Source organism: Triplophysa dalaica, chromosome 2 (assembly GCF_015846415.1).
Source record: "Triplophysa dalaica isolate WHDGS20190420 chromosome 2, ASM1584641v1, whole genome shotgun sequence".
Taxonomy (NCBI): Eukaryota; Metazoa; Chordata; class Actinopteri; order Cypriniformes; family Nemacheilidae; genus Triplophysa; species Triplophysa dalaica.
In genome coordinates, this window is record NC_079543.1 from 19,076,081 (window position 1) to 19,092,674 (window position 16,594).

The window sequence follows — 16,594 nt, forward strand, 5'->3', positions numbered from 1 at the left end:
CTCTCCTTACCACAATTCCCAACAGTAGCATTATACTTACGATTTATAATTTTATGCATTTTATAATTGTAATTTCAAACACACCTAAATGTGTATGTAAAGAAACCTACAGAGTTAAGTTTCAAACACAGATGGCAATAGAGAGATAAACGTTGCGGATTGCAACTTTAAAGTCCAATTAAAATTTTCTGGAGACTAAATAGATAACATATAGCTACAATAAAAAAAATCTCTTGTGTCCTTCTTTTAGTTTCTTTCAATCTGTTTCCTTTTTTCGCTTGAACTCAGCTTCAAGTTTTCTATAAACCAATTTACGCTCACATTAAATATTAAAATCAACACTGAAGCTATTAGTCGCTTTGAGATGCAAGATTCTTACATGCTTCCGTGTGAAGAGAGACATTTAATTAGCACCGGTATTTTGCCATAAACAACATTCAAATGTACAGATTAGCTCCGTGCCGCTGTTGATCGGAATCAAGTATTCTCGAAAGCCATGTTATAAGGATTTTCAGTGGTCATCTAATATGTATTGCAGTGTGTGTGTATGTCTTTACGGTGGATTAGCTCCTCAGCTTCAAAGCATTTCAGTTCTGCTCCATTTACCAAGTCTGTGGAGAGTGCTGCCTCTGTGTGTGTGTGTGTGCGCGCGAGAGAGAGAGGATATAAGAAGAGTTTTTTTTTAAGTCCCTATCTCGCTCTGCAGTGTGAGCCACAAACACAGTCATACAGACAGACACACGTATACTTCTGTCTGACCTCTTGACACACTCAGTCAGAAGATTTCATAAACAGTTTTGTTAGAAAGTAAATACAACTCTTTCATCTTTCTTACCTTTTATCCCAGTCTCTCTCCCTCGCTCTCATAAAAGGGTCATTACTTTAGTGGTGTCAAACTGAATATACTCATCACTTCTTTAACACACAGACGCACGCACACACTGCTCTACTGTAACTGGGGCAGAATGATTCAACCCAATGGCCAGATTAGCCGGCGGCAACCCAACAGACAAACGAGAAAACATCCCCGTGTCCATCCCTACGGATGAGTGCACTTCAGTGAGAGACATTAATTACATATCTCTTAAGCACAGATATTACACGCTTTCTATATTGTGAAAATGAAATACTTAATAATGCATTTGAATAACACAATACAATAATGCGAGATGATGAACTTCTATAGGAATAGGGTGCATTTTTGTTAATAGAGATTTGACCCAGTATTATTTTGCACGGTGACAAATACATTTGTGCTTCTTTATGAATATTAATGCAATCCATATGTTTACAGTACAGTTTGCAGATTTTTTTTAAATGATGTGAACTATATTGGGGTTTTACACTCTGCAATATTTTTAATAAACTACCTCCAAAGTTTCATTTGTATATCAAGGTTGAGGTTTTAATATTCCTGTGATAATATTCACAGGCAAATTTAAAAGGCTATCTTAATATCGCACTCTTTTTAAATACCCGCTGCGCGGCAGAGACATTTAATTTTCCTATGTAGTGTTCTTATAGACCCATAAATTACCTCTCGCTTTATGAAAACTCGCTGGCGTGTTTGCACGTATGTGTGTGCGCGTGACAGCGACTTTCATTTTAACAGGGTTTCATGCTCCCCGTGGATCTCTCCTCAGTTTGACAGGTTTATATTCCGGCATTGAGACAGACACCGTGGCTGTGTAGATGTGTATAGAAATGCTTTATGGAGGTGGTGGGCTCTTTGGGAAATCTGTCCTTATTGTGAAGTTCAAATGTCAGAATTTGAGTGTGTGCGTGTGTTCAGAGGTCTTCTCCGGCATGGCTGACATCTTCTTCATCTTCTGCAGGCCATGGTGGAGACGGTGAATAACCTGCTGCAGCCGCAGTCCCAGGCGGCGTGGAGAGAGCTGTCTGTGGCCGAGCAGCTGCGTTGTGCAACCATGCTGTTAGACACGGTGGAGACAGGAGCTTTCATGCTTGCAGACAACTTCCTCAAAACAGACACTTTACAGGAGAGCAAAGACAACATCCGTGAGTTTTGAGTCTGCACGCACACTCTGAACATTCACACAGAGTATACACGTTTTCACAGATTTTACGTTTACGTCATGTGCTCATCTCCTGTCACTATGTGACAGATAACAAGTTAAACAGCAGATGGATAAAAACATGTTTCTGAATATGAAATCAGATGTCAGTGAAGGTGTTTGTTTCCTTGCGCAGACACAAAATCACTGACACTGATTTGTGATTGGATAAAAAACAGATAAAAACTATATTGGCCCTACAGGCATGGTTGGACAGTGTTTGTTGTTTTTACAGTATGCAGTGAAAAGTATTTAAATATACTGTATTAGAGATGAACCTGCACTAAATTTCACCACCGATGCCGATAGTCGTTTATTCAGAGATACAGATTTTGAAGTTTAAATTGATATTTCTTTACTTTCTGAATGTTATCAATTCATATAATGACTTTTAATATTGAACATCAAGCTGGTTTCTGAACATTTTCCATACACAGAGCTCTTTTGATTGACAGGAAATCATCGGCCGTTTGAAAAGTGCTTTTATCGACCGATACCGATTATTTGCCGATATAAATTTCAAATTTTCATAACCATTACAATAAATGTCATATTTTCAAAGCCTAATTTATACAAATACTTTGTGAGTTTGTGTCTTTTTGGGAGATACTAAAACAAATAGCTCATAATAGTAGTTTGGTTAGAAAAAAAGCTATTTATCCAGTGAGCCAATACACAATAGAAGGATGTTTTCTTGAAATCATTTTATGTTAAACAGTCTTTTTATCTCATTTCGTTTAATTCCCACTTTGGTCAAAATTCCTCTGGTAAATATTTCTTTAGCCTTGTTAAGTATTCGTGCAATGCTACAGGAAGAAAAATCTTAATCCGGACAGAAAAACTGTAATGCATCAATTACAGAATTGAACAATCAATAAACAAACAACTATTCTTTGCATATGAACATAATACCTGGTGAATTGTTTTAATCAACATTCCTCTACGCTGCACATTCCTCCTGCGGTTGTTTGTTTCTTCACCATATTTTTGAAAATAATAACAAATCAAACCAAATTGTTAAATTACTGTCAGAGCAAATATTTACAGCCCAAATGTAAACCTGTTATTTGTTAAAAAATGGAAAAAAAACCTTGTTCGAACATGGTTCAGTGAATCTGTGTGTGAGATCTGATGCATACAAAACACATTATCACATTAGAGGTACGCAGCAGGGTAGCTTTCACGCACACACGCATCGAGTGTACTCAAGCCAGCTGAAAAGTGCGTCTGTAAAAACACAGGAACAGTCCGCATGGGGGGTCTGATACTGTCTGACTAATGCAAAGGAAATCATGCCCTGTATTATGAAAGAAGACAGAGGCGGTCAGCATTTATTAAATGCTGACACAAATACACACATATACACAGTGTGTTAGATTTACATTTTTTCCCCAGAGTGGGATCAATGCGACCATCGAACGTGACATTTGAAAACTTTTCTATGTTAATTGTTGAATGCTGGTTACAGCTATTGAACTGATCGAATGAGCATGCTATAAACTCTGACAACAGACATACGTTTTTGTCTTATTATTGTAAAGTAAACTTTTTAAAAATGATAAATCAGAGTTCACTCTTTGACATTTAGGGGAAAATCCACAATAAGCCACAAGCATGTAAGAAAATGCTAATACAGTAAATAATGTAACAACTGTAATATTGTACGAAAACTAGGGATGTAACCTTGTCAAAATCTCACTTTATGTTAATACCTTGGTATGAAGTCCACAGTACGATATTTATTGCAATATTTAAAATGGCAAATGATGACTTGGAAAAGTGCCATAGGCATCCTCTGTTCTTTTTCATGTAATCATAATTGTTGCTTAGAGGTATGAATAATAGTACGAGATAGGTCAAAAATCCCTTTAATAAAATAACATAATTCCGCCAGATGGAACTTGCCAAAGGTAACATCTATAATTTTTTCTAGCATTCTTTATGTTAGGCCCGGTCCAGTGGCTAGTTGTTTTGTTCTCTGGTGTTTGCCATCTGGCACAGGATTTGAGTACATCTAGACAATGCTGCTGAATCACGAATGCTGCTGAATCACCAAAGCGATGCTCCTCTCAATTTATTGCTAAATGTAGCTGCAATGGCACATTCATAGCACATTTCATTGTCAATGCATACTTCAGTTACACCTTGAAATGTAAACTTTCTTATGAGTGGTGCAGTTTATGTCATATCACCAAAATGTTATATCTGCTTATGTTGTATAAGGAATGAAAAAGAAACTACGCAGATATTATAGACCGTTTCGGAAGACATGAAAAAAACGCTGGTCCAGAAGAACTAAGAACAAAGTTTTCTAGAAAAGTTTTTTAACGCTGCACAAATGTGTGAACATTTATAACTTAATGAAAATGTTAAACCAATATTTTTATGGTTAAATTATACAGCCGTAGAAAAAAATAAGGGAGTCAAGTTAAATTTAAGATCTTTTAACTTTTTCGGAATATTTATATTATAGGTATGTGTCTAGGTCAATATTTATGCTTATGTTTAATTCTGTGAACCGCTGACAATACTTCTCCCAATTTTCAAATACAAATATTGTTTTTATTTGCATTCATTTGCAGAAAGTGAAAACTGGAGAAACAGGTCAAAATAACAGAAATGATATTCAGACCTCAAAAATAAGTTAATATTCATTTTTAAGCAATGCAACAGCTTTTAGTATTTGTATTGTGTGTTAAGGAAACGTTCCAAAATTATTTGTCTACATTTTTATCACAGTTTTCATGTGTCTTGTCATGCTGTCAGTCTTTTATTTTGCTGTTGGGTGACTTTATGTCACTCCTGGGGTTTGATTTTTTTAAATACAACAGAGGCTTGACTGGAATGGCCACAAGACATCTAGAAATGCTGATTAAATGAACATGCAAGATTAAAAAAATGAAACAGCAAGTCCTTCAAGACCAGTTTTTACATCTTGCAAAGTGGTCTATATAAGATTAGTAATTTAAAAAAATACATACAAAAACTTTTTGAGCAATTTTTAACCATTTCAAACTATCTAAAACAAAAAACAAAAACGATTTCTATATCATGCATTTCTTATTCCACGACTACCCAGTCTCTCTCAATTTTCTATTAATCTAAATGCATAAAGTCAATTAAATAATAAACTCTTAGCTTGCTCTGACATTGAAACAGAAATCTCTCTCACATCCCCATGTGCCTACTCAGTCACACTGTGCTGAAATTTCAGTGATGCAACAATCACTCCAAACAATGAACAGGAATGTTTATGGCAGACCGAGGGAGAGAGACATAGTGAAAGGATGGAGAGAAAAAAAGTGAGAGAGTCAGTGGCGAGGATGGGAAACGTAATAAGGGAAGACATCCGACCAGCAGGAAGAACAATAGAGAGGAGTCAGAACGAACAGGATGTTGCCAGAGACAGTAAGTCCGAGTCAGACATGTAGCCTGAACTAACCGACTAAAAAATAGAAGATGGAGGAAAGAGAAGGGAACAAATGAGAGAAAACACAATAATAAAAAGGAGAAATGTGGTAACCGCTCTATTCTGCTCCAGCGCTTTCGCGGGGGAAAGAGGGGAATTTATCGTTCCTGGCAAACAATTTATCCGCTATTCCACCACTCAAGGCCAGTTCACATGCATCTCGTTTGAGAGAAATAGCTCTCTGTGGGATCGCCCTCTAGCCTCGCTCCCCCCGCCACCTCTCTCTGCGTTGTTCATCATTCATGGTGGATTTTTTTTCTTCGTTTTTTGGCATCTGAATGTCTGCCTTAGTCATTCGGCCTTGGTGTTTACAGGGCTGTTTTGGTGGGTTTCATCAAAGGATTAGCGACGTCAAAAGACACCTCCCACATGTCTGTGCCATTTTTACATGTTTGAATTCCTACCAATTTCCAGCCCTGCAATTTCTAGGCAATTCCCTCTAAAATGTAATCTTTTGATACACTGGTTTCCAACTATTGTTTTTTGTCAATGCCATTAAGTCTGCATGACATTTTGTTTAAGTAAAAAAAAAAAAAATTCTCACCCTCTTGTCATTTCAAACATGTATGAATTTCTTTCTTCCGTAGAAAACAAAGGAAGATTTGAAGATAGTTGGTAAACGAACAGCACTGGCCACTATTCACTTATATTGTATGGACACAAAACCAATGCAAGTCAATTGGGGCCAGTTAATAACATTCTTCAAAATATCTTTTGTTATATTTTGTGTTCTGGGTAAAAAAGAATGTCATGCAGGTTTGAAATGACACAGGGGTGAGTAAATTATGACATAGTTTATATTTTTCAGATATCATTTTAACATGATGATACACGGCACTGCCACAAAGAATGTCTATGAATGCAAGGCTCAAAAAGGTTAATTTAGCGCAATTTCAGTTTAGCAAACCAAAGTTATGGTGCAGTTTATGTCCGTTTTTGTGATCGGACATATGCTATTTAGTTCATATTTTTGTAAGCGAATGCACCAATATCTGCCTGTTGTCTTACTGTGATGTAAATAGCTGCCCGGAGGGGTTGCAAGCATGGCCGTCGAGTGGCATAACTTCTGTAAAATCCCAAATCCGTCAAAGTGTCATAGCTGTTATTTCTATACTTAATGCAATGCAGATTTAGTCTCAAATTTGCTTGGTTTATTATAAAAATAAACAAATTGCTAATCTCCAGCCGCTAGGCTAACATGTTGAATAAACATTAAAATAATAAACCAAACTATGCTGACACAGAATAAACCAATAATTGTTCAAAAATATTTTTCCTTTAGTCAAGCAGTCACTGGTGCCCCCGCCAAGCGTATGCAAGCGAACATATTTTATGTTTTAAGTCTTTTACGTAACACTTAATCAAGAAATGAATATGCAAAACTTCTTAGAAAATCCTATTTTGCATATATAAGCCTTTCAGTAAAAAAATCTTCTTTATCATTATTTTCTCCGTTTTGATCTTCAATCTCAAATCTTAGCCGAAAGCTAATCTTAATCTCACAGACGAAATCTCCCACCATTATCAGTTTATTCAAATGAGAAACTTCCTTTCTCACTCTCTTTCCTTCACTTATTTTTACATCTTTCTTTGTAATTGGAGCTATTCTGGTTTAATGAATGTGTTGACTAAAGTGTTTACCTAGCAGAGAATTTGTAAAAAATTGCTTTATTTAAGACAGAATGCAGATATTGTCATATTTAGGTGACAAAAGACGCTGTCTAAATATAAAGCTAATCTCTTTAAGAGAGAAAACCAGTGGAAAGATCAAAACAACTTCTCTGGTTTGAAATTGTGTGTTTCCGTGCGGGGTTGTCTGTGAAGCTTCAGCTAATTAGGTTAGCACAGTGTGAGCACCCCTGCAGTCTATATGTGCGTATGTGTGTCTGCTTTGAAGGCTCCATATCGGCTTGAAGTGTTTTATATAACTGGGCCGTTGTGTTCCTTATGGATCTTCCTCTATTTTTCACTCCCAGCACACACACATAGCCTCCCTCTGATCATTACCCTTGGGGGTGCGAGTTTATTCCTTGAGGTTTTGTGTGTGTGTGTGTTTGTGTGTGTGCGTGTCTGTTCTCATATGAGCATCTGGTGATGTATGTATTGCATACTGGCATAGTTTTCCCAGGCCAAAACTGCTTTCTAACCGGTAATCCATGGTGCATTCAGCTTTAAATCACATCTGTCACAAGCTGACTGATTTAGTTGTCAGTATATCAGTATAGACAGTGAATTGTACAATATGTTCAAGTACATCACATCGAGACCTACTGTACATATGAAATTTGCACCATCTGACTACGATAATGAGACGGCATCTCAGGACCATCAGTTTGATGATTACATAGCTATGGTGTAATGTAGTTTGTAAATAAATTACTTTAATGATCACGGAAAACGATCAACCCTTAAATACGGTCAGAAGGGTGTTCATAATTTGCCTTTAATAAGGTTTTTATCCGGTTCGAAATGTAGCCGCAATCTGTATTTCATTAAATGGACACATGAACGCACAGCGAGCTGTATTTTTCCGTGCTTTATATTGCAGACCTGTCCGGTAAATTACATAACCCGCCCGTAGCAAGACCTCGAGACCACCCGCAGATATGAAGGAAAAGATTTTAATAAACTCACAGACATGTGCTCACACACACGAAGATTCAGATATGATTTAAGGATGTATAACTTCATAACAGTCCTGTATAACTCATCACCTTTCCCCAGGGAACCACAGACATCACACGCTGAGGTGATATATCACACATACATGCGTTTTCATGTCTCAAAGTGAATTTATAAAGCTGTTTAGCCAGCCCAAGGTGTCTTTCATCTCACACCTATAAATAAACATTGTTCACAATGCTACGTCTTAAGCACATACAATGTGCAATAAAAAAATATATAAATTACGTTTCATATATTTATGGGTTTATAAACAAGCTTGGATTCTTTTTTAACTTTTATTGTAAAAAAAATGTTTGCCGAGACTGTTACCAAGAGAGTGAAAGAGACATTAAGAATTTTTTTATTATTCTAAAATATATTGTGTTGAGGAATATATAGAACATATTTCCAGATTTGGTGTATGTAGTGTCTCATAGAATAAATCTCTTTATATAACTTTGGTTTTAAAATTATTGTTATACCGTCATCAATAAGGCATGCCAATAATAATTATACAGAACATGACCAAGAATTGAAACAATATGATGTATGACTGCTTCATGCTTATGTGAAATGGTGTAATTCCACTCCAGTGTAATAGGGGGCAGCATCTTACTGTGAAAACTTCTATGTATTACAGAGATTGAGGTAGCACGTCTAAGTACAGATGGTAGTCTGGCTGATCTGAGTTTCCCTCAATCTGGAATAGCCGGCAACTCCATCCATCTCTCAGCAAACACTCTCAAACAACAAGGACGCAACGGTAATCTCACAATGTCCGCCGCCTCTGTCTCTGAAGTGTCTTTTGCACTTTAAAGGCTGACCCGTCTCATGTGTTGACCCATTCCTGTTCTTCAGGTGAGATCCGCATCGCTCTGATCCTCTATAACAACCTGGGCCAGTACCTATCCACAGAGAATGCTAGCGTGAGGCTGGGCAGTGACACGGCCTATCCCAATTATTCCCTTATAGTCAACTCACCTGTCATTACTGCAGCCATTAATAAAGACACCAACAAGGTCTACCTGTCTGAACCTGTGGTCTTCACTGTCAAACACATACAGGTATTTTAAACATTTACCTGTTTCACTTTCATTTTACATTCAATAAAAAAATATTGAATGTAAAATTATGTTGCTTGGTCAAAGGACTAATCCTTTTTATATCCTTAAATGTGACCCTGGATGACAACCGGTCTTATGGATGAATTTTTCGAAATTTAGATTTTTACAGCATCCGAAAGATGAATAGGTTGCCAAAAAATCTAATCATTTAGAAAATTACCTTTGAAGTTGAATTTGAAGTTAATCTGAGGCACTGTAGCAGGCCATCCACTCACAAAAAATACAGTTTTGATATATTTCAGGTAGGACGTTTACTAAATATCTTCATGGAGCATTAACCTTACTTAATATCTTAATGATTTTTGGCATAAAAGAAAAATCGATAATTTGGACCCATACAATGTATTTTTTGTCTTTTACTAAAAATTTTCAAGTGCTACTTAAGACTGGTTTTGTGATCCAGGGTCACAAGTATCCTTTTACACTCAAAGTGGGTTTTTTTATCAAAGGAACTGCACTGGGTTTGTCACAGTACACAATTTTCAGTAGTCAATACCATTCAAATTTGATGATTCTCAAAAAACAATTTAATACCAAAGCAAAAAGTAATGTACTATTAAAAACTCCCTTATTTACAAAGAGAAAAATTAATTTTATATGAACAAATAAAATAAAAATGGTGGCAAGTGGTGTTCAAATTTCTACCAATTATGTAAATCTGCTTCATGTTTTAAACAAATTATTGAAACCATGTAATTTAATTTGTACAAAAAACAATGTCAACGGCACTTAATGGTGCTGTTGACATTGTTTTTTGTTCTGTGTGAGTGTACAGCCAGCCAGAGTTTATGATATTATGCTCATGCTCTTATTCCAGCAGTCAGGGGAGAACTTCAATCCAAACTGCTCCTTCTGGAGTTACTCCAAACGCACCATGACAGGATACTGGTCCACTCAGGACTGCAGGCTACTGGGAACCAACCGCACACACACCTCGTGCTCCTGCACACACCTCACCAACTTTGCAGTACTCATGGCCCACGTGGAGGTCAAGGTAAATCTGATGTTATAACTCACTAAAAGTGTGCTATAGAAAGATGAATTTAAAGGAATAGTTCAATGGAAAATGAAAATTACCACTTAATTTACTCAAAATCATTCCATCGTAGATGTATATGATTTAGCTCTTCATAGCTTTGAAAAGCCAATGTCCAATTGTCCAGGTTTTGAATCTTCAAAAAAGGGCCTCCATCCATCATGCAGGAGGTTAATATCTTCTGAAGTAAAACAATGCGTTTGTCGGAAAAAAGTAATGTTTTGGGCTTATTTAGCAATTGTTGCATCTTGTATAAATCTAAATGGAAAATAACAGACAGCCTTTCTTGGTAACCCTAATCAAAAAGAAGTATGCTTGAAGTTCATTTTTTAAAGTATACTTAATTAAAGTTCATGTCGTAGGGATACTAATATGAATGGACTAGTACTGTAGTATACTTGAAAGTGTACTATATGAATATCGCTTGAGACTACAAGTTTACAATTAAATTAATTTCATTCGTTCTACCACTATACTCCAAGTAAGCTTGTTTGGTATACTGATAATTTACTTGTTCAATACTTTAAGCTCATTTAGTCTATGAAAGGACACTTTAAAGTTTAGTCCCAGTAAACTATCAGTTAAGTAGTTTTTATACTGCAAGTATGAATTAAAATTTCATGATAATTCACCTATGTCATACATTCCGCTGTGTGTTTATTTCTTCTGTCGAAAAAAAATGTAGGCTTTTGAGGAAAGATTTCCAGGGTTCTTATCCATATAATTCACTTAAATGGTGGGCTGTTGGTAATAGTCCAAATTTCAGTTTCATTTCAGCTTCAAATGGCTCTAAACGACACCAGCTGATGAATAAGGGTGTTGCCTAACGAAACGAATGGTTATTTTCCTAGAAAACGGAAAAATTATATACTTTTTAAGCATAAATATGTGGATTTCTCTGTCTCGGGGTGCCTCCATGTAGCGCGACCACGAGTTCACATTCTCTTTAAGCATGTTGGAAAGGTCTCGCGGCCACAAAATGTCACACATTTTTTGAGTAATAAACTTCACTTGCTGTGGCAAAACTTGGCACTCTGGTGGTTAAGTGTTTCTTGGTGGTTGCTATAGTGTTGCTGGGTCATTGCAAAGGTGTTGCAAGGTGGTTGCTAGGGTGCTTTTAATGATAGCTAGAGCACGGCTGGATAGCTTCACAAAGATACTGTCTATTTTTTGCTGCCACAAGAACATCATATGCACAATCACGTATAAAAGTCATAGCACACATCTCCTCAATAAGCTGCTCGATTTTACTTCTCATTTATGGGTCTATGACAAACAGTGTAGGGAAACTTATGCACAGAGGTTTTGTCCAAATAAAAAACAGAACATTAGGAAGAGCACCACAACTTTACACTTTGTGAAAAAGGTGATTTGCTACTCAAGCAAAAGAATATAGTATTTGCTACTCAAGCTAAATATAAACACAAGTACAAGGCTTGTACTACAAGGCAAGAATACTAAGATGTATACATAAGTATGTATATCAAGCAAAATAGTAAACACAAGTACATGGCTTGTACTAGAAGCCAAGTATACTTAGAAGTATACAAAATGTATATCAAGCAAAAGAATAAACACAAGTACATGGCTTGTACTACATGCCAAGTATGCTTAAAAGTATACATACGTATGTATATCAAGCAAAAGAATAAACACAAGTACAAGGCTTGTACTACATGCCAAGTATACTTAGAAGTACACAAAAGTATGTATATCAAGCAAAAGAATAAACACAAGTACATGGCTTGTACTAAATGCCAAGTATGCTTAAAAGTATACATACGTATGTATATCAAGCAAAAGAATAAACACAAGTACAAGGCTTGTACTACAAGCCAAGTATACTTAGAAGTACACAAAAGTATGTATATCAAGCAAAAGAATAAACACAAGTACATGGCTTGTACTAAATGCCAAGTATGCTTAAAAGTATACATACGTATGTATATCCAGCAAAAGAATAAACACAAGTACAAGGCTTGTACTACATGCCAAGTATACTTAGAAGTATACATAAGTATGTATCTCAATCAAAAGAAAGAAATTAAGTTGTAATACATGCCAAGTATACTTAAAAGTATACATAAGTATTTATCTCAATCAAAAGATTAAGTACAAGTATTGGCTATATACTATACTATGTAAAATCAAGTAGCCTGAAAGTGTACTTGAAAAAAAATTGTGGTGTTATTTAAGTTATTCAGCATTATAAAACGAGCTTCAAGCAATCTTAAAAAAACTTAAAAAGCACTTGAATTTCAAACTAGAACATAAAAGAGCCTGTAAGCCTACAACTGTAAGTACTCTTACAGTAAGAAATTTGATGGCTAAGAAAACAATTATAACAGAACAACAAAAAAGATTTAGATCGCTAACTAACCATACTACTTTAACCTTACTTCTAAGGTGATGGGAAAGCGGTTGAGCTGTTAACTTATGTTGCAAAACACTATAATTTAGGGACCTGTTATCCATGCTAAATTTCTGTGTCCAATGAAAACACAAGTTGATTTGCAATGCCTGGTGAATTGGCGGTCATTGAATTTAGTTCTATATGCTCCTCGGAGGAGAAACTGCTGTAATAATTCTACTGAGGGTAGAATTCTCTTTACAGCTGGCTAGTGAGTTACAGCCAAACCCATTTTCAGCATTTTCAACTGCAATAGTTTACGTCATGTACCACCGAGAGAGACCTCACAGATCCCCCTAAGCCATTCAGCTTTTGCCTTGAGCATTAAGCATATATTGTGTATGTTATCTCAGAGAGATGACTATTATTTCATGCACGCACACACACACTCTCATGAATGTGGAAATTCCAGATAAACAGTTTATCTAACATATTGTACATGAATTTACATGTAATGACATCTGCATGTGAACAGTAGACCAGAAATTATTAATGCACAAAAAATATAAAGGTCATGATATACATAAATGTAAATGTTGTGTGCTGTGAAGAGAATTGACCTTAAACATTCACGCACACACACACACACACACACACACACAGACTCACACCCTTGTGGCTGCATTAATGGATGATGCGTACTCTACTGTATATGAATGATTAATACAACCATTAAGTGTGAAGTTGAGGCTTGACTGCACACATTTAATGTACAGAGAATGTTGTCAAAGCCAAAGTGGTGTACATTTCTGAAACTGCCAATGTTGGAACACATTCCTTGAGACTGAAGTTTTTAAGCTACAAGAAGAATTTTATAATAGTCATGCAGACAACTTTAATGTTTCTTTACTTAATTTAAGTACAAAGAATATAGCACATGAGGCGTGCGGAGGTTTTATGGTTCTTTTAATCCCTCGTGTTGTGAGGAAAGGTGAGGTACATTTTTGGAAAGCCGTTTCTTTACATATTTTGACTAATTTGATAACGCTTTCAGCTAAGACCGTAGAGCTGTCAGCTCTGTTTAACACATTTTGCCATGCATAAATCCGTTCTGCAGATCCCCCCCAAATCAATGCGGAACAGGCAAAAAAGGGCCACAGATTGCGTTTTGGCTCCTCCAGTGAGGCACTTCATTACTGAATGTGGCAGATGCTTAAATGTATCTTAAAAAATTTGTCTTCCCTACAGCACAGCATAAGACACTGTAATCATCTCTCTCTGTTTCTTTTTCTGTTTCTTTCAGAAGGCAGACCAGGTGCACGAGCTCCTTCTGGACGTCATAACATGGGTGGGGATCCTGCTGTCTCTGGTCTGCCTGCTCATCTGCATCTTCACCTTCTGTTTTTTCCGCGGCCTCCAAAGCGACAGAAACACCATCCACAAGAACCTCTGCATCTCCCTGTTCATCGCCGAAACCCTCTTCCTCACTGGCATCAACCGCGCCGACCAGCCGGTACGACACGCACACACCCAAGCGCAGGCCAAGTTACACACAAAAAATACCCATATGTACTCACTTGAAGGACTTAGATTTATTACAGAGCACACACACACAATTCCTGAAGTCGTTTAGTTGGGCACCTGACTCTTGTTAATTACAGAAATGGAGTGGGTCTTTGACCTCCCGTTAATAACAAAAACCTCATCGTGTCCTCAGAGAGAAAAAATAGCGAGAGAGGAGGAGAATATAAGTAAAAGACAAATGGAAAATGAGAAAGATAAAATGCTAGAAATCCTCCGGGAAATGTTTAAAGTGATAACAGAACAGACAGGTAATAATCAAACCAGCGACTCACAGATCACACAGATAATGTACAGCGTGTGTGTCTCTGTTATAGATCGTATGTGCAGTGTTTGCCGCCCTCCTGCATTTCTTCTTTTTGGCCGCCTTTACGTGGATGTTTCTGGAAGGCGTGCAGCTGTACATCATGCTGGTGGAGGTGTTCGAGAGCGAGTACTCACGCACCAAGTACTTCTATCTGACGGGTTACGGGGTACCGGCTGTTATAGTGGCTGTGTCCGCTGCCGTGGACTACCGAAGCTATGGAACCGAAAGAGTGTAAGTATATAATAGATGCCCAAAAAATAAAAGTTCAGCTTTTTTTAGGGCTTAACAGTTTCTTCCCTTTTTTACGAAAATCGAAAGTCCTTTTGAAACCATGGATGTCCAAATTCACAGTTTTTCAGGAAATGGAAAAAACTGCATTTTTTAAATCATCGAATACTGTGTTGTCAAAGCTGACAAGCACATTTTAATACTTTTTATTAGCTACTTATTTACAAAATCCAGTAACAAACATAAAGTGTGACAAATAATAATTATTTATGGCAACAACAAAAACATCCCAAAATCATTTCAGAAAGACAGCAGTCTTGCTATTATGATATGACTTTTAATGATGAATTCATTCATGTTACTTTCAACCTGTGATAAAAAATGCTTTCAAATCTGTTTTACATTAGCAGAATATACATGTGCAAATCATCACATAAATCCAAATGTTTTAAGTTTGCATTCTGTAAAGAAATGTACTGTACATACACTCTTAAAAATGAAGGTGCTTAAAATGTTCTTCACAGCGATGCCATAGAAGAACCATTTTGGGTTCCACACAGAACAATTCAGTCAAAGGTTCTTTAAAGAACCATCTCCTTCTTACCTTTTCACCTTTTGTGAAACAGAAAGGTTCTTCGGATGTTAAATGTTCTTTATGGAACCATTTAGATGAAAAACGTTCTTCAATGGCATAGAAGAACCTTTTGAAGCACTTTTAAATTTAAGAGTGTGGTCAACACATGTAATATCGTTGGAATGTACTTGCCTAAACCTGGCTAGTAATGTTTTCACAAACCGGTCCAAAACCCTCTAACTTCATACAAAATCTAGAAAGCGAGAATGATCTAGAAACCCCGATGGGTCATCGAATTTTCATACACACATAATGCAATTACATGGTTAGCATATAAAATGTAGACCAAAAGATTTACAAAAATATACACCGCAGTATTTGTTAAAATCTTCAGACAGAAATAATTGATTTTCCATTCACCTAGTTGTAAAACATATTTAAGAAAGGGGTGCAACACTTCTGTTACTCACCCAATGGCTATAAGCCAGTGACCATTATCTCATAATGGCCAATTATCAGCCGATTTTGATACATCACACTATGATCGGTGTTATTTCTGTCTGCTTCCAATTTAGCCATTTACATCGGCTTAGTTCCATGGAAGTCAAAGCGAAGGCCCAGTTTACCTTCTTTTGAACAGTATTGCCCAGTGAATAGGGATTATGGCCGTTAACAGAAAATTGCTGGTTCAATCTCAGGAATTAGTGACACAGGAAATGGATAGTGAGATCAGAGACCTGCTCTATTAGCATTGTGCCCTTGAGCGTGACGTTTCACACAGGGGCCGCTCCGGGGGGAATGGCTCTGCAATTAGTGCCCTAAAAGTGGCTTTGGTTAAAACACATCTGCTCTGTGGCACATAACTTTATGACCACAAATAACTTGACTTAAATCGCATGTAATCATTTCCTTTACACGAGCCAAATATGAGGCAAATCAAAGACATGCGAACTACAAATATACCAAACACATGCGGCTCTGTTTGATAACTACAAAAATGTTTTGATGTATGGTGTTCTGCATAGACTTTGATGGAAGATTATATTTTTAGATGTTTTATAACTAGCCTTAATGACGTACGTATGTTTTATTGCAGTCTTTGTCTTGGTTTCTTCTAAAACTCATGAGGAGCTTTAAAAATAGACACAAATTGAGTATATCGCTATAAATTGAAAACGCATAAAAT

General features: G+C 36.6%; 1 protein-coding gene across 1 annotated transcript in view; it reads left to right on the plus strand.

Annotated features, from left to right (window-relative positions):
* adgrl3.1 (adhesion G protein-coupled receptor L3.1) overlaps positions 1-16,594 on the plus strand; it is a 96,623-nt gene that overhangs the window by 59,777 nt on the left and 20,252 nt on the right. The window contains exons 11-16 of the mRNA XM_056771672.1: positions 1,836-2,019; positions 8,849-8,971; positions 9,067-9,272; positions 10,150-10,326; positions 14,022-14,231; positions 14,617-14,837. Coding sequence (XP_056627650.1) covers positions 1,836-2,019; positions 8,849-8,971; positions 9,067-9,272; positions 10,150-10,326; positions 14,022-14,231; positions 14,617-14,837 — 1,121 coding nt within the window. The remainder of the gene's footprint in view (positions 1-1,835; positions 2,020-8,848; positions 8,972-9,066; positions 9,273-10,149; positions 10,327-14,021; positions 14,232-14,616; positions 14,838-16,594) is intronic.